The sequence below is a fragment of the Dromiciops gliroides genome, chromosome 2, assembly GCF_019393635.1.
Source record: "Dromiciops gliroides isolate mDroGli1 chromosome 2, mDroGli1.pri, whole genome shotgun sequence".
NCBI lineage: Eukaryota > Metazoa > Chordata > Mammalia > Microbiotheria > Microbiotheriidae > Dromiciops > Dromiciops gliroides.
Window position 1 is genome coordinate 191,040,569 of NC_057862.1, and position 22,365 is coordinate 191,062,933.

The window sequence follows — 22,365 nt, forward strand, 5'->3', positions numbered from 1 at the left end:
CAGCCTGTCAAATCCCTGGCAGACTGGGTTTCTGGTATTCTCCAGCTCCAGACCCCTGAAGCTGATGCCCATTCCCTGGGGGAGAGGGAGGTCCCAGGTAATTGAATTCCTTCCGTCTTTGAACTAGCATCAAAACAGATTGGTTGGAATTTCAGCTCCTTTTTGTCCTGGGCCCATCCCATTTTCCACCCCTCCCCTAACCCCCCATCTCTATCTTATGGTAGAGATACTAATGATATGGAAAATGGTTAAAAGGCTGGAGGAGAGTGTACTTAGGAAGACTGATCAGACCCTGAATAAATGAGAATTTACTGTGAGAGCTTTTAAAAATCTGAACTCCAGCCCCTCCCTCCTATTTTCCCTCAATTCATATAAGGCATTGGAGCCCTGACCCTGACAAAACTGGTTTGAGTAGGTGGGCTCTCTGCTCTATGAGCAGACTTGGGGGTAGGAGGCACAGGCGGAGTTGTCCAGGGAGAGTGACCATCCAAATCCCACTGCTCTCCAAATGGGGAACACTTGATGGACTGGTTCTTAGCATCTCACAAATATAACATTGCCCATAAGATCTTTTTCGAAGGCCCTTCTACAAGGAGAAAGGGCAGCAAAGGAACCTTGGCCTAGACAAGGTTTATTCTAGGGAACTCCTGCTTGATGTAGCATATGCCAGGTTGGTTGAGTGAAAGCACTTGCCACTGATTCTCCTCATCCCTGTAGGATCAAAGTCAGGTGTGATTTTTTTCAGCTTTCTTCCCGGGTTCTGGGAGAATGGAATTTCAATCCCTGACCCCACCCTTAGAGTTTAGGACAGGCCTCCTTTTCACTGCTGTGATATATAATTAATTGGTTGGGCCTTCTGCCTTAGGTGGGTGATGCTGTTTTCACTTTCTAAGGCATAGAGGAAAAGAACTAGAGGTAGATATTTTGACCCTTCATCCGGTTGTCAATACCAGGAGCCATTGTCTTTTAATGGGGAAGGGCATATTTTGTCAATTAAAAAAAAATTCGCAAATATTACAGTTCAACTTTGAACTGTTGGCTTTGTAAACCTTTAAGTATATTTCATTATATTTTCACCTGAAAAAAATCTAAACTGAACCTTGAATAATTATGATCAAGATGGTAAATATAATGACCAATGATCCAGAGTGGAATTAAGAAAATTTATCTCCCTTCCTTTGTTGAAAAATGAGGAATACTTTGGCTATGGAATGGTATATATATTTCTAGAAACGGTCACTTTATTAGTTTTGGTGAGCTTTTCTTCCCCTCTTATTAAGTCTTTGTTATAAAATATGTCACCTTGGGTCTGGGAAACAAGAAGAATAGATTTGAAAATTAATTATTTTTTTACAAATTAAAATTATATATATATATATATATATATATATATATATATATATATATATAGAGAGAGAGAGAGAGAGAGAGAGAGAGAGAGAGAGAGAGAGAGAGAGAGAGAGAAACGGTCGTATCTGGCCATGGCTTTTAGATACTATAGATTAGATTCATATTCTGGGTAGAGATTGGACCAGGTGACTGGCATCAATTCTGATTCTTTATTAACTTTTGGGTGAGTTAGGATAGCGTTTTTCAATCAATATGTATCATAGTCTGTAAACTTCAAAAACCCAACTGACTTTTTCTCCTCTTAGTTTATGATCTCAATCCCTTGGGCTTTGAGATCTCCAGAGCTGATACTAAAAGGACAGAGTAGTCCATGGTTGTACTGTTGCCCAGTGTCATCTGAATTGACAAATGCAGTTTTAGGGGGTTATTGTCATTCAAATGACATTGAGATGTCCCAAAGAGCAAGTAGTAAAAGGACCTGGGCTCTTTTCACAGTTCAGCTGTTTCAAACCTCTGTGACCTTGGTGGTCACTTCCCTTCTCTGGCCTCAGTTTCCTCATCTGTAAATTGAGAGGGTTGAACTAGATGATCTTGAAGTTCCTAGCAATTCTAATTTTGTGATTCCCTATGCCAGTCACTGTTAGTGTGGAAAGCTGCAGAGGTGGGGGGGATCAAACTACTAGTACAGACACCCATTTCTTTGCCTTGAGAAATTTATAATCTTGTTGAGTATAATGCTAGTTAAAATCAATAAGTTAAGACTTAATAAGACTAATAAGAAGTCAGAAACACTGCCTGTAAAAATTGTTTCCCAGCTTTCTGCTTCCTCCTAATTTTGGCTGCATAGCTTCTGTTTGTACAAAACCTTTTTAATTTAATGTAATCAAAATCATCCATTTTGTATTTCATAATTTTCTCTGTCTCTTGTTTGGTCATAAATTGTTCTCTCCATAGATCTGAGACATAAACTATTCCTTCCTAATTTACCTATGCTATCACCCTTTATGTCTAAATCATGTACCTATTTTGACCTTATTTTAGTATACAAAACTAATAAGAAGTCAAATAAAGAGGCATGAGAGATTCTAGGAAGAAGGAATCACCTCTTTAGGTGGAGATATCAGAGAAAGACCTAATGGAAAAGGATAATGCATAGAACCAAGAAGGAAAGAGAGGATTTCAACGGGCAAAGACATAGGTGGCTGTTGTAGGCACTGGGGCTAAAGGGTTTGGGGAGGCAGGGAGTTGGAATGATGTGCACTAGTGGAGTGCCTCCTGGGAGACAGAAAAGAGTAGGATGAGGTTGGGGAAAGGCTGATAGTCCAGTTTGGCTAAAATGTAAATTATGAAGGGGAAACAGTGTGAAATAACATCCCAGAGGTGCTTTGGAGTGATGACTAATCACAGTTTTGAAGTATCAGTGATGAAACACACTAGTACCTACCTCTGGACAGAAAGGTGATGGACTCCAAAGGAGACATGATTTTGGATATGGCCAGTGTGGGAATTTTTTTGGTCAACTCTGCCTATTAAAAAGGTTTTGTTTTTCTTTTATTTTCTTCTCCGTTAGTTGAAAGTGAGAGAGAAAATAGACTTTTTTCAATTTAAAAAAATGAAGTATTTTTTAAAAGGTAGATTGAAACCAATGCATGCAAGCCTTAAATGTGAGGATAAGGAGTTTATATCTCATCCTGTAGGTAGTGGGGCATCTATTGAAGCAGACAAGTTATGTGATCAGACCTGTGCTTTAGGGAGATAGCTTTTATATGGTCATAATATGTAGGATGGATTCCAGATAGAAAAAACTGTTACTACCCAGTTGAAGGCAATACTGTGGTGGTAGCAGGAGTGGGAAGGAAGGATTTAGTGTTAGTGTTCAAATAGATAGGACTTGGCCATTGACTGGATGTGGGGAATAAATAAGAAGGAGCAATAAGATGACTATTTCGACTTACATTTGCTGGTAGAATGGTGGTACCATCTCCAGAAATAACTTAGGAGAATTGGGAATTTTTTTCTCTTTTTTTTTTGGGGGGGGGAGTGGGAAGGGGGAGGTAGAGATGAGTTCAGTTCAAATGTTGGCAAGACATCCAGGTAGTAGAGATGCCCAGCGAAGAGTGGAGGTCAGGGACTGTAAATATATATTTAGATGTAATAATTGAAGCCAGTAGATGATATTACCAACGGAGAGAATGGAGAAATAAAAAAAGAAGACAGCACCCAAAGGGTTCCCACCCCATACTTAGGGGTTGGGAGGAGAAGGAAGAAGAGCCAGTAAAGGAGAGCAAAAAGAAATGTCAGAGAGGGGAGGAGGAGGAGAAAGAACCTTGAGAGAACAGGGTCATAGAAACCAGCTGGTTAAGAGTATCAAGAGGAGAGAGAGAGAGAGAGAGAGAGAGAGAGAGAGTGAGAGTGTTAGATGGTGTCAGATGATACAGAAAGGTCAAAGAGGATGGGTCTTGCTTATAAACTCATGGAAAGATTGTTATTGGGGTACCAGCATGATACTAGGATGTGCTGGCACAGGGTTGACATTTAAGAGCCATTAGGTCATCATCCAGCTATATTCAAAATGGTTCGGCTCTTATTAGAACTCTGTATCGGCTTCATGATTTGACAGGTGTGGAAAACTTAGACAGGATCCAGAAAAGAGCTAGAAAAATAATGGGGGGAAAATTGGAAGATAAAATCACCAAGGAAAAAGGAAAGAATTTGGAACTGCTGAATATAGAGAAAGAACCCTACTTAGTAGGCATGAAATCAGGATCAGAGTTCAAATCTAGGATCTGACACTCCTGTATGTGGGAGAGTCAAATGACCTCTCTGGGTCTCAGTTTTCTCACCTTTAAAATCAGGGCGCTGGGGCAGCTAGGTGGCGCAGTGGATAAAACACCTAGCCCTGGATTCAGGAGGACCTGAGTTCAAATACGGCATCAGACACTTGACACTTACTAGCTGTGTGACCCTGCTGAGCAAGTCACTTAACCCCAATTGCCTCACCAAAAAAAAAAAAAAAAAAAAAATCAGGACGCTGGACTAAATTTCCTCTTCCAGCTTAAATCTACAATTTTATACATTTTCAGCTGTCTGAGTTCTATGGAAAATAAAGGCTAGTGATTCCCTTCTTCTACTGAAGGCAAATGTAAGATAAATGTTTTCTGATTAATTGACTACTTTTGGCCTTAGAGAACAGATAATGAGACGCAGCCTTCTACTCCTGGTGCACACAGGTGGGAGGACTATGGATTTGCAGTGTGAATACCCTTGTGGCACAGTCACCATTGTTCATTGGTTTTGCCTAACCATTTGTTCAATGTTAAAGGGGCAGGAGAGTGGGTTCGGGGTGGGGGGGTGTATTATGGGGACAGGAGCACAATGTAAAATCAGAAGGCATCAATAAAACTTTAAAAAGGAAATGAGATTTGATTGTAGCAAGAGAATTTTAGAGAAGTATAAAGAAAACTCTGAGGTTATAAAGGAAGCCGTAACTCCTTCCCAGAAGATCTTTTAAAACAGGAGGAACATCCTGTATATCTCTTCTTTCTCTTTTCCCCTTCCCAAAGAGCCTTTTCCCTTATAGGTTAATACAGTTGGTCCTTGGCTTTAGAAACTAATTATATTACAAAGGTTGAGTTGGTTGTTTGTTTGTTTTTTTAATTCAGAGCACTTTTGTTTTGGGGGTTTTTTTTCTGGAGAAACAATTTTAGGAATGGTGATTTCGTTTTCAGACCAGCACCCAAAACCTATTTAATCTATAATATAACTGAATATGGTATATTTATGACAAAAATAGTAGAAAATAATTCTGTTGTGACACATGATAAAATTATAAAGATGATTAGTTTTTATTTATTTTGAATATTGGTGTTTTGAGGAAAAGCTTATTTAGAGGAGAATGAGAAAGTAGGTGAAAACTCGTAGAGATTATGAAGACAACATAATTTCAAGGGCTCAAGAGGTTGATAGGAACAAGTTATTTGTTTAATTTCCCTTACAAACTTTGAGCTTCCCCCCCCCCCAATAAGTTGTAAGCTTCTTGATATCAGGGACATTCATTTTTGTCTTTCTATCTACCATGCCAGAAAGGTAGCTAGTGCTTATTAATAAGTGCCTGTTGATTAATTGATTCTTTGCTAAAGGTAAAGCAGTAGCACTACCACTCTTAAACTTATCACATGTGATTAGGGTCAATTTTAGTTTACAAATGAAATGGGGGGGAAGTGCTTTTCTGAAGTAATTGGCAAGAGTTGAAAGAGGGGTAGAGGAGATAGAGGGGTAGAGAGGATATACATGCACATGTAAGAGTGCTTGAGATGTATATATTAACTGTGTTGTCAGTTGTGAAAGAGAAGGTAAGTCATCTTGAGCCCAGAAAAATTCATGATCAAAGACAAGGGAAAAAAACGAAGGTGGTAGGTCAAAGGGCAGCTAGGGGGCGCAGTGGATAGAGTTCTGGGTCTTGAAGTCAAGAAAACTCATCTTCCTGAGTTCAAATCTGGCCTTAGACATTTACTAGCTGTGTGACCTGGGCAAGTCACTTAACCTTGTTTGCCTCAGTTTCCTCATCTGTAAAATGAGCTGGAGAAGGAAATGGCAAACCACTCCAGTATCTTTGCCAAGAAAACCCCAAATGGGGTCACAGTCAGACACAGCTGAAAACACCTGAACAACAATAAAGACCATAAGGTTCAGGTCAGATGGTATTCCCTTGCTCACCACCAGCTAGGACAGTTTGGGTGTTGCCTACTCTTTTTATGTCTATTATATGAATACCCCCAGTATTTATAACTGCTTTCTGGAGGTAGGGTTGTCGGGGAAGTTTTCTGGCGCCTCTCTATTCTCTGCATCTATTTTTGTCTCAGTCAATTAGAATATTATACTAAGACCAGCCACATATTCAGTCCCCATACGGGCCAGCTAGCCTGGTCTTTCCCACAGCCAAAGACTCCCCGTAACTCACAAGCTGTCTTAGACATTTGTGCCCTTGTGGTCAGAAGTCTGGGAAGAATAGTGGCTGTATGAGCAGAGATCCATCCCCATTGCTGAGACAAGGAAAGGCGTGCCAGTCAGTAATGTCACCTCTGACTATGAGGTACAGCAAATCACTAGTCTATTTTGCATGGGTCTTCCCCATCCGAGAGGTTTGTGATGGAATGTATGAGGGAAAAAAGATCTCTCTTCATTTTGCTGTGAAATGCAGTTTTCAGTCCAGCGAAGGGAGCTTGCTGAGCATGTATTTCTTAACTTGCCCTGCCTTCCTTGTGTCCCTCAAATTGTGAAAAGCTGTGGTGCAAATAGTCACTTTGTTCCTGGCCCGACCTGGACAGTATGGGGACATTGAGGGGCCAGAATGATCATGTGTAATTCAGAGCCGCCTCCCAGTGGCCATTGTGGTCTTGAGATCTTTCCAGGAATTTGAATCTGTCCAGTAACGGGTGCAGGTGTGTAGAGAGTCCTCACTCCTGAAAATGCCCGTTTGTGCCAGGCTTTGCATTCCTCTGTGAAATGGGATAAGGAGAACATATTTATTTGTTTAAATCTTTAAGGTTTTTAGTGTGCTTTCCACATGACAAACCTCTGAGAGTAGTAGTACAAGTATTTTTACCCCCATTTCATAGATTTTACAACTTAGACTTTGCCTAGGGTCAAAATAACTGGGGTTAGAACTCGTGTCTTCTGATTCCAAGCCCAAAGCATTTTCCACCACATCACTTGGATGATACATGACGTTTGCCTTTTTGGCAAACCACAGAGAAGACCCTATTATTTTTTTTTATTACAAATAGACATTTCAACTACTACAAACAAATTGACATCAAAAATGAATGAAATATAATGGGAATTACTTCTGCTTAGATACCTAGACCATCCCAGCCATGAGGCTCCTCCTTCTAAGATGTACAGGTTGAAACCCTAGACCCCTCCCCACCCCATACACTAATTGCCCATAGTCTTCATAAATCCTCCATAGGAGGTCCTCCTAATGTTCTGCGTTATACATATACATACATATCATGCCATACATAAAAATATGGGTATATAGATAAATATATAAACCCTGAATGAAATAACAATAGCAACTTCCTTGCTGCTCCTTTTGTGATTTGTGTACTTACAAAGTTTTGTTGCTGTTTTTTATATTAATTCATAAAATGTTAGAGCTGGAAGGGACCTTGGAAATCATTGTGTTTTACTATAATTGGTTTCCTTTGTAAACGTCCATATCTTATGCATTTAACAAGATTATTCCCAGGAATCAGTAGGCTTTCCCTGTTTGCCAGACGGGTTTTTGACATCAAAAAAAGGTGAAGAGTCCGTGCCCCTCCTTGTACAAGGAGATAAGAGGATAGAGTTCCTTGCCTAGGGTCCCAGAGGAAGGTGTAGCGACAGAAGTTGGACCAGAACCTGGCCCTGCTGGGTCACGGCTTTTGCTTCATTGGCCACAATCCCTTATGCAGGTGTGCCTTCTTTCATGTAATAATGATATACCTGGAAAAAAGCAGTGTGTCAGGTTAAGTTTTGTAAATGGAATCATTTTAAGTTGGAGAGTTTGCCATTTAAAAGAACCCTTTGAAAAATCCCTTTGTGATGCAAATAATCTCTTCTTAATTTGTCTCTTCTCTCACTTGGTAGCTTTTTAGAGTGAAGCCCAAGTTATAAACTTGTTAGCTGCTTTGTACTGGAAGAAGCCTATCTGGTTCTCCTGGTAACCTTCACCACCTCAGGCCCAGGGGCTACAGACTTAGACTCCTCAGGTTCCTCTCCTTAATTTAGTCACATCTCTCTCCCTGTGGGCAGAACCATTCCCGGAGAAGAGCTGTTTGTTGACACTTTTTAACCTTCAGTGAAAATTCCACTACCTGCATGGGATAACACCCCATCATGTCACTGCCTTTTTCCTTTGTGCTCATTTAGGAGAGGAGAGAGAAATAAAGGCTTCTACACTTTCACTTAGGACAAATTAAAGCCCATTTCCAATTACAAGATAGGAGATCCCAGATTTGCTGGGTCAGCGTCCCAAGGTACACAGCTGAACAAACTGGAACTTGTGGTTAATATAGTGGGACAAGGGGGATGGGCATCAGAAAGGCTTCAAAGGTGTACTGAGGCCCAGCACCTTAGGAACATCACTCGTGGGAGTGTTAAGAGGAGGCAAAAGGAGTGAAAGGTGAGGCCAGTCTGTTTGCAGCAGATCTTCCAACAGGGTCGGGTGGCAGTGGTTGGAGTTGTTCCCCAGAGCACCCTGGGTGTGTGCCCACACCAGGATGGTGTCTAGGTTTCATTCATTCAGCAACCTTATTCAGAGTGCCTACTATGTACCAGATGCTACGCCAGGTGTTAACAGTGAATAAAAAGATGGTCTAATGTGGTGCCCACTTAGGAGATACTGTTGCCCTCATCGCTCCCAGAAAAGGTAGCAGAGGCAAAGCTTTCTTGGTGTGTACCCATCAGTGAACTAGCTAGGCTATGTTGAGACTAGTTTAGCAACATCCTAGGACCCAGAGGCTGTTGAGATAGTAGAAGGGATTGTTTGGTGAACTTGATATGCGTGACATCCCACCACTCCTCCCCAACCGGGAAGGTTCATTTCTTAAGAAAGTGCCACCGTGGCACTCCTAAGACATTGGTTATATACCTCAAGCTCAATGAAGCTGTTCCTAGTTGTACTTGCCAGGGTGGATGGAAAAGCCTGCTTCTTGGTTCTCTCGGACCCCAGCTTTCATTTCCTGTCACTTGTATTGGCTGCCACTGTCTAGGGTTTTCTGTCCTAATGAATTGAATGGCTGATGAAGCTTTTTAATAGACACCTAACAGGGATGAAGAAGATTATCATCTCCTCAGAAGCAATACAGCTCCGTGGTTCCTGGACATGAGCTCACGGTGAATTTGAGAGTAGAATTCACATTCCCTGCCCCGCCCCCCCCCACCTCCTCGAAGATGCTCAAAGTATTTCTCTTGGCTGCTTTCACCATGCTCAATTTGAAGTTGTGCATAGAGGTAGAGAGCAGACTTTCAGGCTGTGTTGGAGTGAGAGATCCCTGACCCCAATTCACACCACACTCAGCACAGCCAGAAAGGAATGAAGATCCCAATTTTCCCAAGGTGCAAGGCTTGGACTTTTAAACTGTAGAAGTATAACAGCATGGTGAAGTTCAGTATGCAGGCAGAATTCCTTCCTTTTCTAAATGAGAAGAAGGGGAGCTGGCCTCATTTGGAGGTGCAGCCCCTGACTATAGAGAAGGGCTGTGAGGAGCAGACCCAGGGCGCTTCTGAAGTTAAGCAGCTGCTAGCACTCATCTAGCTAGCTCCCCACTTGGCTGGGAGGGAGCACTCTGCCCTCCCAAGCCCAGATGGCAGGAGGGGGAGGCCCGAACAGCCCTTCAAGATGGCTTTTGGATTGTCCGCTATGAATCAATCACTGGGTGATAGCTGAGAATTGATTCTCTCGATCCCGCCCTTGGTATAGCGGGTTAAGTAGTCTCACTTTTAGCACAATAAGCACAGCTGGGGGGATGTAGAGGAAAACAAGGAATTCCCTGCCTGTTTGTTCTATACCTTTCCCCTCCCCCAGTCCCATGCCCTGTGGCCCTCCCTCTAGACTAGATTGAGAATCAACCTAATAAGGACACCTCCCCTTTCTGTGCCCTTTTGCCATAACTCAGCAACCGCCACCCACCCACCCCCTACCCCCAGGGTTCCAGTCTTCTCATGTTTCCTCATGCTTTCTGTTCAGTGGAAAAAGCCGAGGAACTGGTAGGATTTAGATCTGGAAGGAATCACTTAGTCCAACATAGTGTCTTCGACCTGGAGTCGGGAAGAAGGAGGTTCAGATCCTGCCCTCAAACAATTACTAGCCACGTGACTGAGGGCAGTTCCTACAACTTCCCTCTGCCTCCAGTACTGCATCTCTAAAACCAGGGCTCAGACTCCATGGCCTCTAACCATCTTTCTCCCCTCTAAATCTAAGGTTTGGTGATCTCTCTCCTTTTGGAAGAGAGGAAACTTGAGGTGCAGGGAGTTTGTCTAAGGTTCTATACCTGAGAGGACTTGGAAATGTTGTGCTAGATCCAGTATTCTTTCCACTATCCCACTCTCTAAAATTCACACTGTGAGGAATGTATATGCTACACTTCGAGGGAGCATTTCCATTTTAAAAGAGGCTGATAGGACTCTGCAGTGTTTGACTGCTAATGGTGGCATTCAGTCAGCAGTGGGGAAGAATTTTTTGGATAGGAACCTTCCTGGGGCTCACTTAGGCAGCTCCATATTCTGCCTCCTCTTAAGGCCGGCTCTTTAGCATCAGCAGCAAAAGTCTGGAGCTGACACAAAGCTAGCCTGGAGTTCAGCGTAGCAGCTGGGTGCTGCTCTGTGGTGGCCCAGAAGCACTCCCTGACTCCCCCCACCCTAGACACAGACGTGTGTGCCTAGAAATCTGCAAAAGGATCCCCTACCTCAGCTTGCCTTTCCCCTGCCACTCCTTCAGCTCTGACCACCTTTGGTTTAGGGTACTGATTGAAGAGACAGTGTGAGGGGGGAGGCCTGGGTACCAAGTACTGCCGATGCACCACTTCTGGACCAGTCTGCAGCTTTAGGGTATAGAATCGAGGTCAGTGTTTCAACTTCCCTTCTCAGGTCTTTTGAGTGGTCTGTGGGCCTCAATTTACTCGTCTGTAAAATGAGGGGGTTAAACTCACTGACTTCTTAAGGTCCCATCTAACTCCAGATTTACGCTTCTGATCTCTTCTTTCCAGTCCTGTTCCACAAGAAACAAAATTGAGGCCCAGAACCCTCAAAAAGATCATTCTTTGACTTTGGAAGAGAGCTGGCTCTTGCTCTCTACCATCTTGCCTTCAGCCTCACTGATGACTGGAGATTGTTGATTTACTTGGCCTCTGGGGTGACTTCACATTGAGTGTTCCTTGAGGGAAGCAACTGTTTGGTTCTGATCTTTGTCTTCCAAGAGCCTAGCACTGTATCTGGGTCCCTTTTGTTTTGTTTTGTTTTTTAATAGGACCTGTGTTTTTATTGATGTAGGGAATTCTTTTTTGGAAACTCCCTCTACCAGTGTAGATGTATGCCTGTTCTACGACTCGTAGTCTTATTTGCCTAGAGTATTGAGACATTCTATGATTTGGCAAAGAGATGTGTCTCAGAGACAGGACCTGAACCCAGGTCTGTCTGACTGATAGATCTCCAATATGCCAGGATGACACATGCCTGTGGGCATGTCTTAGTTAGCCTCTTAGATCCTTGTTCACTGATTGGATACACTGTAGTACAGTGGCAAGAGCACTGGATTTAGAGTGGGAAAACAGTTTGGTTTTTGGTTTTACCACTTATTAGCTACATGTCTTTGGACAAGTCATTTAATTTTTCTGAGATTCAGTTTCCTAAAATAGAAAATGAAAACAGTAACTTTTGCACTAGCTACCTAACAAGCATAAACTGTACATATTATTTACTACATCTCCTGAAGGTCTTGGCCTCCTGGTTGCTCTTGCTCAGGGTTTTATTCTACCTGGATGTTTGATGAGAAGGGGAAAACACCCAGGAAAAAACTGTTGGGCTGGTTTCCTCCAGTGTTCACAGGCTAGACATTACCCTAGGGCACAAGAAATATCTTAGATTCTAGAATCTGGTTCCTCAGCATCACTTTCCTTGGAATTTCTCATTGGGAATGGCAATTAGGGGCTAGCCAATGACCATATCCATAGAAGTAGAGAGAACCCAGAGAGTTAGGAGTAGGGTCGGGGAGGGGGGAATCAGCACAGCTACCTTTCTTGGTTCTTGGCAGCGATAGGATCCAGTTCCTAATAAGCACTCCACTGCCAACGTCTAAAATAGTCATTGTGCTTATTTGTTGATCCATTCATTGTATAAATGAGAGGGAAAGACTAACAGTGCTGAGAGACCTTACTCTGATTTCTTCGGATTCTCTTTTGACTGGAATAGGTTAGTCCCTTTGGGGGGGGGGTAGGTCCAACAAGCTTCGAGCGGCTTCTCCCTTGCCCAGCTCCACCCCAGGGAAAAGCTGCTGCGGTAGTTCCCACGTCAAGCTTCAAAGTGTGACTCACTGCACTCTTTTCTTCAGCGTGCCTCGAAAGCCCACAGCTCAGCGTGCTCAAGGGAAGCCGGAGCCAAATCGCCCAGCCTCTACTTGGATGATTCTGGGGGGAGGGAGGAGGCAGGTCACCGTTTGGGTCCTATATAAAATCTAGACTGATTTTGCAGTGGCGTTTTTGATGGCTTAGAGTTTTCTCCATGAGCTAAGTGGGATTTGATAACTTCATCGGAGGGTGGTTGGGGGAGAGCAGGGAGAGCCTCCCCCATACTCATCCCAAGCTCAGAAGGGTCACAGCATTTATCCACTGCAGGGTCAAGCAATTGAGAGGCATCTCTGCCTGACCAGACAGTGTGGGTGTGTGTCTTTGGGAGACATGAATGTGGAGGCTGGCTGCTCAAATGAAAAAAGAATTCACATAACCCTGAGACCCTTACTCCCCCTTTCCTAACTGGCTGCTGCTTTCATGTTTATGTGATGGAGAGGGCTCCTGGGCTGGGGCCCTGGAAGGGCAGACAGGGCCCTGAGGTCGCCTACCCATTCAGCTAATTGACAAGTGTCCCTTGAGTACCTTTCTCTGCACTCTTTCTTTGGCCGACTTGCAGAGCAAGGGCCAGGCCCTCTTGATCTTGGGCAGTCGGATCTCTGCATGAGGGCTGTCTACCAGCTTAGTAGCTATATCCCCAGCTTGGCTTTGACTCTTAGTATGCATACGGATCCATGAAGGCCACGAGTCTGGGTGAGCTTGGCTTCGTGGCCTTAGGCCATCCCCTGCCCCTCTGTCCTGGTGGGCTCTCTGCCTACCCTTTGGGGGCCACTGCTGCCCTAGCTCACCAGCCCTGTTTGAACTCCATTTCTTTCCCAGCCTCCTGGGGCCCCCTGAGCTTTCTGGAGAAAGGGTCTTGGTTTTGACCTGCCCCTCTTCTCACCCCCCCCCCCACTCTGCCCCAGTGTCTTGCTTTTGGCCCTACCCTGGGGCCAGGGCAGGTCAGCACATGAAGCCACTGCTTTCTCCCTGGCACATTGCCTCCCCTTTCCAGTTTGCCGAGTCAGGGCTCCCGGGTGGGGGTCGCCCACGCTGATCAGACTGGTTTATGGCAGGGAGGGGAGTCCTGACAATTCCCAAAGCCCTCCCCACTGCTCCCCTTAGCCCAGTTCTTCCCAGGAGAAATGTTGGGGACTGAAAGTGAGCGGCTCGGGGCTGTGCTGGCCCAGTGGTGGGTCATTGCACATCGAGCTGACCCTCCTGAGTGGGCATTTTGCTGTCATCACCAGGAAAGGAAAGCCTGAGCCCAGCTCCCGTTTGGGAATTGCAGGGTTAAATCGTAGCCCAGCAGGGACTCTAACTCTGTGTTCTTTAGAGTGGAGTGTGTGTGAATAACAATAGCAGTGGGGGAAATTAAGAAGGAAGGGGTGGGAAGTGGAGCTGGGCCGGCCTGGAGGAGCCCTGGGGCCGGCATTGGGTTTTTGTCGCCTAGTTGGTTGGAGAAGCTGGGCCCCTTTGGGCTACCCACCGAGACCTAGGTTCTGCTGAGTCGGTGCTTAAGCTAGAAGCTCATCTTGTGTCTTGGCTGCAGCTGCTATTTGAGTTTCTTGGAGGGCTGCTCCAGAAGTCCCAAGCATGTGGCCAGCCCCCTGGTCTGACAGGGAACAGGCATTCCAGACTCCCTGAGACCAGTTGGGTTTACCTTATCCATGGGCTCTCCAGGTCCTTGGAGCCTCTCTTGCTGGGGAAAAATTCCCCACCCAGTGGCCCTTCCCCAGTGCCCGCCTTTCGCCTTTCTGAAGCTTAAGTAAGAGGAGGGTCCTGGGCTACCTGTCACATGTGTGTCTGCTTTGGCCTGAGCACACCGTTAAGGAAGAATTTCCTACATCTGCTTTGTTCTACGGGCTCTGCCTGATTTGGGGGTAAGCCATGGACGTGCGAGTCTGGAGCCCCCTATGTTCCAGCGCTAGCTCTGTCACTTCTGGGTCCCTTCACCTTGTTTTCCTCGTAGATTAAGCAGTCACAGTGCCTACCTCCCAAGTCAAAGCACCAAGCGAAAGGAGGAGAGTTGGGGTTATTAAGCTGGAATAAGACGAGACCACTGGACTTGCCAGGAGAGGGAAGAGGCTCCAGCCCCTTACCTTTTATTTGACTTGTTCCTTGCCTCTTCCTTTTCCTGAAGCCCTTTGTGTTTAAACAGGGATTTAAGGCATCTCCTTCTGGGTCTGTGACTTGGACCCGCTTCCACACACATGAGCACCCACACAGGGGCTGAAGGGGCCCGGACTGCCAGCTTTCCAGCCTGCTCTTCCCAGAGAAATTGGAGCCTCTGGGGCCCGATTTGGTGACGGCTCGACAGGGTTAGGTGACAGCTTCCTGGCCTGTGGGAGCCCTTCAGGAGCCAGCTCGAGGTGGTGCCCTTGGCCTGGGCGCCAGCTAGGGAGCCAGCTTCTGACTCCCTGAAATCCTTTCCTTCCCAGAATCTCAGCCTTCCAGTGGCTAATAAACCTTTGGGTGGAGAGGAGGGTGGGTTAGAATGAGTGTACAAAGGACCAGGTTGATGCCGATTAGGTTAGGCCAGCTTTTTATTCATCCCAGCAGGAGCCCTTTCCCTATTTGTGGGAAGGTAGCAGCTCCCTTCTTACAGTTTTTCGAAGTAATCTAGTTCAACTACTTCATGGATGAAGAAACCCAAGCCCAGAAGTACCGTCTCTGTCCATTTCCCCTTTTTGTTCCTGTGGGAATGGGATGCCTGGCACCCAGAGCCACACAGCTTCTGTTTAGCCCTTAGTACATAGTCCCCAAATCACGTGAATTGGAACAGGGTAGAATACCAAGCTGGGTTCTGTTCTTGGGTTTCCGTTTTACTTTACCTTTGACCCTGGGTCTGCTTCTCTTCCATTTTGGAATGGATATTCCTTTCCATTTCCTCCTGTGGACATGGATAAGATGGGAGGGAGCCTTGGACTAGGAGGAGAATGAGGGAAATGGGCTTTTGGGGAGAGTATCCCTTTATTTAATGGAGATAGAACACCAGCCTTCTGGACCATCCCTGTAGATCAGAGCTTTGAAAGGAGGAGAGTTGGGGAGAAAAAAAATCTAGGCTTGGAAAAACTGGAGACCAGTGGTGCATTGGAGTCCTGGTAGTGAACGGACTGGAGCTCCCAAAGATAATTAACATTGGGAAATGACTGAGGAGGAGTGGATGAAGATGGGAGCAGGCTTTGAGTGGGGAGCTGCGGGCTCGGGCTGGGTCAGAGAGAGGGGTGATGACAAAAACGTTAGTCCGGAGAGCCAGCTGTCTCTTACCAGCTGTATGATCGTGGGCAAGTTGGTTAACCTCAGTTTGCTCCTCGTACCGTGTAATACCTACTTGGCGAGGTTGTAAGGATCCAGTGAAATAGCAGGAGGAAGGTGCTTCACATGATGGTCAGTTCTTACTGTTGCTGTCTCTCCTACAGGTCCAGAAGTTGCTCTATGACGCATGCGCGGAGGAGATCTCTGTCCCTGCTGAGCTCTCTCCCCACTGGCCGGGAACCACTTCGGGTGGAAGGCAAGAGGATGGAGCGGCAGGAGGGCAACGAGCCAGGGACTGCTCCAGAAGTTCCAAGCCTCCCCAACCTACAAGATCTTCGGAAAAACTACCCCCTTCGGAAGCGGCTCCTGGGCCCAGGCAAGCCCAAGACCTGCAAAGTACTATTGACCCGCCTGGAGCATGTGGCCAGCCCCCGGGGCAAGGAGGCCTCAGGTTGGGCTGAGGAGCTGCAGCCACTTACACCTGGCTTGCCTGAAACTCCAGTCCCAGGCAAGGGTGAGACAGTTGGGGAGCAGGATGCCGGGACTGATAACACCCTTCCCGAGGAACCTCGAAAGAGGCGTCTTGCTTCTCTCAATGCCGAAGCCCTCAATAACCTGCTCCTCGAGCGGGATGATGGGGCTGGGCTTGCTGCTACCCGGCGATGCCGAGGGGAAACTAGGAGGGCCCGAGATAAAGTAAGTGGGAGTTGGGCCTCGCCCGAGAAGCCGGTCCCCAAAAGCTTCAAGGGACGGAGCCGAACTCGGGCAGCAAGACTCAAGGGTAGTAGTAGCCAGGACATTCTGCCTGAGGAAGTCTTTGAAGACAGTGCCCGCCGCGAAGGTGACACTGCTCCCAAGAGACTGGCCAGCCTGAATGCAGCAGCCTTCCTCAAGCTGAGCCAGGAGCGGGAACTGCCGCATCGTGCTCCTCGAAACCACCCCGATGGCGACGTCCGGCCTGACTCTATAGGCCCTAAGACACTGAGGCTTAAATGGGCCAAAGCCAATCGGAAAAACTGCGTAAAGGCTAGGCAGGAAGCTGCCCTAGTAGGAACTGAGGGACTGCCCAGCTGGCAGATCCCCCATGAGGGAAGCTGGCCGCCAGCTGCTGCTTCTGGTTCCCCTAGGTTATGTGGCAAAGGAGAGCCCCTGCCCTATGAACCCTTGAGCCACTCGTTCGAGAGCCCTGGGGACCTGTACCACCGGCTGCCCCTGCTGATGGGCGGGCAGGCTGCCATGAAGCCAGAGTACGGGCGCCCAGGAGAGAAGTCTCCCACTCCCAAACAAGACCTCCACCAGCCCTCGTTCCCTCTCCCCCAGCTGCCCCCGCTGCCTGTGCCCGGCAACCACTCTGACTACGGCTGCTTCTATGGTGGCCCCGAGCTTACCACACTGAGCGGGGTCTACCTGTACTACGGTCAAAGCGGACTGCAGTGTGGGGGCTACTCGCCCTGTCCTGTGTTCCCAGAGGGGGGAGAACTGTCCCCTTCTGCCCCCTGTGATGGGCTTCTGGTGGCCCCCAGCTCCCTGCCTACAGGGACCCCCTTCCAGCACCCTCCCTGGTGTTCATCACACTACTGCTGTGGAGAAGGAGAAGGAGTGAACGGCTACAGCCTCTGTGGGGTTCTCCCCATGCCCCTTAGTCGCGTCAGCGGCCTCCATGCCACTCACGGCAGCTGTCCCTACAAAATGCCTTTCGCAGCAGGTAAGAAGTCCCTGGGAAAACTGTTTGCCCTGGAGTGAAGGGTTTCTGTGGTGACTTGGAGCCTCCTCCTCCAGGGTCATAGCTGAGTGCAGGCTGGTCATCAGAGGGAGCCTGGCCCTGAGAAGTACCCACAATTTGGGTTCCAGCATTTCCAGACATGGCCTAGTCTCCAAGGCAGAGTGCCTCGGTTTTCTTCTTTCTGCCTTGGTGTGGGCATCAGACTGCTTAGGCATGTCTGACAGCTGAAGCGGTACCTTATCTGCCAGGACTTTGTGGAGAATAGCACCATATGATAGCTGGGTAGTCTTGAAACAGGCAGCAAGCAGTTCAGATTGCTTACTATGCTGTGCTGAACTGGGGTTATAAAGATAAGCCAAAAACTGCTCCTGCCCTCAAGGAGTTTACATCCTAATGCAAGAGACAACTTGTAAACAACTAAGTACACAAAAGATATGTAGATGTGTATGTACACATGTATACATGTATGTATATGCGCCTACACACTTGATGAAAGGTAATCTGAGAGGAAAAGGCACCAGTGGCTGGGGGGAGCAGGAAAGGCCTCCTGCAGAAGAAGGTACTTGTACTCTGGTCGAAGCTTTGGGTACCCCAGAATTCAGTGTGGTATGACTGAGACCTGGAGCAGGCTTAATTCCATGTGCCTCTGGAGGCACTCATTGGAGAGCCCTGCCTGCCAGCAGATCCAGGAGAAGATGCATGTAGTTTTGTAACATGTGTTTTTGATAAGCTGACTGTATAACCAAATGTTACCATAACGATCCAGCACTCAGCTGTAATACTGACTGACGAGGGGCAGGGCCTCCCTGACAGCCCAGGAGCCTGCCCTCCTAAAGCTGCTCTCACTAACACGTTTTCTCAAAAGCGCTTCAGAGTGTGGTGTGGCCTGTGCTGACACCTTCTCAGATGCACCTTTGCCTTCTGAGCAAGTTGTGTCCTTGTCTCTGCTTCTCCTCTTGGGAGCTGAATCCTGTGAGTCTGTGCCTACTGCTGAAGGCCCCAAGCATGCATTGACCAGTGTGTGTGTGTGTGTGTGTGTGTGTGTGTGTGTGTGTGTGTGTGTGTGTGTGTGTGAGAGAGAGAGAGAGAGAGAGTGTGTGTGTGTGTGTGTGTGTGTGTGTGTGTGTGTGTGTGTGAGTGATGGAAGCATCCATGTGGAGAGCTGAGCCCTGGGCAGGAAAGGTGGTTGGGAGTGTAGTTAAAGGCCTTTAAGTGAAGGGAGCTATAACCTCCAGCATACTGGCCTTGGTGCCGAGGACAAGTGCCCTCCCATACAGGCCCCCTTAGCGTGGGGGCTCCAGTAGGATGCTCCCTTTGGGAAGTCAGGCAGGTCAGGATTCCCACAGCATAAGCATAGTGGTATCTGAGCATACAGCCTTGGCTCTTATTGTCTCAATGAGACAAACACCTCAAGAAAATGAGTTCTAGGCCTGATGAATCTATCTCTGTTATATTTTTTTCTCCTACCAGGCTAATTAGAGAGAATACAGAGATAATGGAAGTAATGCCTTTGGCAGGAAATAAAAAAATCTTTTTCAAAAATTAGAAAGTAGAATCCTCAAATGAGAAAAATGGGGAGCTCTTGGTCTGAGGGTTTACAGGCTGGCTTTGCAAACCCTTTTCTAAGAAAACAGAAGCCCCCAATCTGGTCCTGAGGCCAAGCCCTGGACAGTTCATTTGGGTGTAGAGTCTGCATCCTCAGTGGGTTGAGGACGCTGCCTTGTCTCAATAGCAGCTTTGGGGGCAGATCCGTCCCTGAGTTCATGTGGACAGCCTCCCTGTGCTTCAGGAAGCACACCAGTCCAGTGGCATTTGTACTTGTGGTCTACAGTGTGTTCTGTTTTAGCTCATGGTATGAAATGAGGAGCAGTTGATTGAAGTTACTGGGAGACAAATTTAGGCTCGACTTTAGGAAAAAATGTTGTGGAGGAGCTATCTGGAGGTGGGATGGGCTGCCTCAGGCGTAGTGGGCTCCCTCTCATGAAGATCTTCAAGCAAAGGCTGGATGATCCCATGTTATGTTGTGATAGGTTCTTCTCTGGGTTTTGGTTGATCTAGAAGGCTGTCGAGGTCCATTCTACGTCTGAAATTCTGTGTTTCTGCTTGCCAGAGAAAATCTGGACAGAAAGTGGGTGGCCATGACTTCTGGGGTCTCTTCTTCCCAGTTGAGATGCTGACAACTTGTTGCTCCTTCTGTCTCCTTCCTAGGGAGGTGACCACATCAGCTGGGACAATAACTCAGTCAGCATTCTCAGTGGCTCTGCCCTGCTTCTAGGAGCCTGAGTTGTCAATGAGGCACTGAGTTGGCCCTTTCCAGTGGCTCCCTCCCCACCCTTTCTATAGGAGGCTATAAAACAACTTTATAGACCAATGGGCTCTGACCAGACTGGTTGTTCCAGGTTCCATGTTGGGCTAGAGCCCAGGGTTCTTGCTGACTCTCCTGCTACTTTTCCTTCCTCTTCTCCCCACCCCACAGCAGGCAGGAAAGAGATGGCTTCTCTTGTCTCGCCTATCTTTTGCTATACACAGCCACCTTAATATCATACTCCCATAACTAATAGCCTGAAAAAACTTTTTTACTCCTTGTAAAGCTCTGGTGGTCCCCCCTGTGATTGTTTTTGGGTTTAATCATAAAAGTAATTTATTATTTTCTAGTTACATGTAAAGATAGTTTTCAACATTTGTTTTCATAAGATTTGTAGTTCCAAATTTTGCACCCTCCCTCTCTTCCCTCCCTACTCCCCAAGACAGAAAACAGTCTGATATAGGTTATATATGTACAATCACATTAAACATACTTCTGTATTAGTCATGTTGTGAAAGAAGAATGAGAACAAAAGGGAAAATCCTCAAAAAAGTAAAAACAAAAACAAAAGAAGAAACAGTATGGTTCAATCTGCATTCAGAAGCCACAGTTCTTTTTTCTGGATGTGGAGAACATTTTCCATTGTGAGTTCTTTGGAATTGTCTTGGATCATTGCACTGCTGAGAAGAGCCAAGTCTATCACAGTTGATCATCACACAATGTTGCAGTTACTGTGTAGTGTTCTCCTGGTTCTGCTCACTTCACTAGCATCAGTCCATTTAAGTCTATCCAGGTTTTTCTGAAATCTGCCTGCTCATCATTTCTTACAGCACAATAATATTCCATTAACATTCATATACCACAACTTGTTCAGCCATTCCCCAATTGGTGGGCATTCCTTCTATTTCCAATTCTTTGCCATCACAAATAGAGCTGCTATAAATATTTCTGTACATGTGGGTCCTTTTCCCTTTTTTAAAGATCTCTTTGAGTTCCCCTGTGATTGTGATCCCCGATTTTCTCTTTTAGATAAGGGACTAAGCTTTTGGAAACATATGGGTAAAAGGAACCACCGATTTCTCCCTGACATTCTCCCTTCCTCTCCCATTAGAGAGCTGCAGGTCTCTGGACCAGCTGGACCTCACGATCCCTGTGGCTGGCCATCCAGCTTCACCTGCCCACCCCCTCTCAGGATGTCCTGTGCCCAATGTGCCGCCTGCAGCTGAGCCCGTCCCCCATCTGCAGACACCCAATTCAGAACCCCAGACGATGGCCCGGGCATGCCCACAAAGTGCAAAGCCTCCCAGTGGCTCCAAGTCTGGCCTGCGTACGGCACCCAGCTGCCTGCACCCCTCTGAAACCAAGGCAGTGAGCGGGCACAGCCACCAGAAGCAGCAGCGCATCCAGCGTCGTCGGGCCACCAATGGCTGGGTGCCCGTGGGGACTGCTTGTGAAAAGGCTGTGTATGTTGTGGTGAGTATCTGATGCCTGGAGAGGGGAGGGGAGGGACAGAGGGCAGAGCTCTTTGGGACATTAGGCTGTGAAAAGTGAAGGGGACATGGAACCCTTTCTACCTCCTATCCCCATGGTTCCCATGGCCACCTCCAGAATGGGACTGTACAAGCACCTGAGGCATTTGTCACGTGGTAGAGTGAATGCTGGGTTTGAAATCAGAAGACTGATTCTAATCATAATTCTACTACTGAGTGACCTTGGGCAAGTCACCTAATTTCTCTGAGCAAAGCATGAGTAATCCTGGGTATTGTATTCTGTCCGCCTGCCACGACTTCTCTGGCCATCCTTGGGTATGTAGTCTTCCCAAAAGAATTTTCCCATTTCCTACTTCACAAAATGGGAACCACTCCAAGAAACTTTTGATACTCCTCTAGAAAAATGGATATTAGACTTCTGGTAAACATGGCAACTTGAAAGCCTCCAATCAAGTTAGTAGCTCCCATGAGAAACAACATAGCAAGGATGTTTACTTTATTGAAGGAAATATTCAATAAAATCAAAGGGGAACACCAGTAAGCTCCTCCCTCAAGTCCAGGATTTCACAAGGAGAGGGCCAGGAACCTGTGGGCACTCTGGTCAGGGTGGTTCCCGGGGAATCTAGAGCCAGCATGATTACTGGTAAACATGACTTAAGCCAGTGGGATCTCAAGAGCCAGCTCCCTGTGGGTGACTTCCCAAGGAAACAGAGACAGGACAGAAGTGCCTTAGCAGACAGAGCTATGGGTCCCTCTAGGAGACCTGAAGCCAGTGAGATCACTGAAAGCCAATAGCCAAACTGGAGGATCAAGGAAATGAAGTTGGGACCAAGTCTAGTGGCCACATCATACTATCAGGAGTTAGAGGCTGAAGCCAGGAATTCATCCCTAATACCCTCTCACAGGCCTGGATTATGGAAATGGTATGAAGAGGGACCAGGACCCAGCCATCCCATCCAGAACATTGGAAGGGCATTATCAGAGACAGAACCAGGGCCTACCCACCTCATCCAAAGAATCCAAAGAGCAGTGAAGAGTGGCCCTATTACAAAGTCTCAGTCTAGGAACTGAGGCTAGAGACATGAGCAAACAGAAGAAAACTTTTAATGCACTCAAGAATACTATGGGTTAGAAGAAGCCCAAGAAGTAAAT

The 22,365-nt window shown here is 46.7% G+C and overlaps 1 protein-coding gene across 6 annotated transcripts in view; it reads left to right on the top strand.

The window, feature by feature from the left end:
• The window catches only part of BAHD1 (bromo adjacent homology domain containing 1), a 34,079-nt gene that overhangs the window by 7,542 nt on the left and 4,172 nt on the right, over positions 1 to 22,365 (top strand). For all 6 annotated transcript variants that reach the window (XM_043990048.1, XM_043990044.1, XM_043990043.1 and 3 more), the window contains exons 2-3: positions 15,860 to 17,400; positions 20,835 to 21,196. In XM_043990048.1, coding sequence (XP_043845983.1) covers positions 15,876 to 17,400; positions 20,835 to 21,196 — 1,887 coding nt within the window. In that variant the 5' untranslated portion in view covers positions 15,860 to 15,875. The remainder of the gene's footprint in view (positions 1 to 15,859; positions 17,401 to 20,834; positions 21,197 to 22,365) is intronic.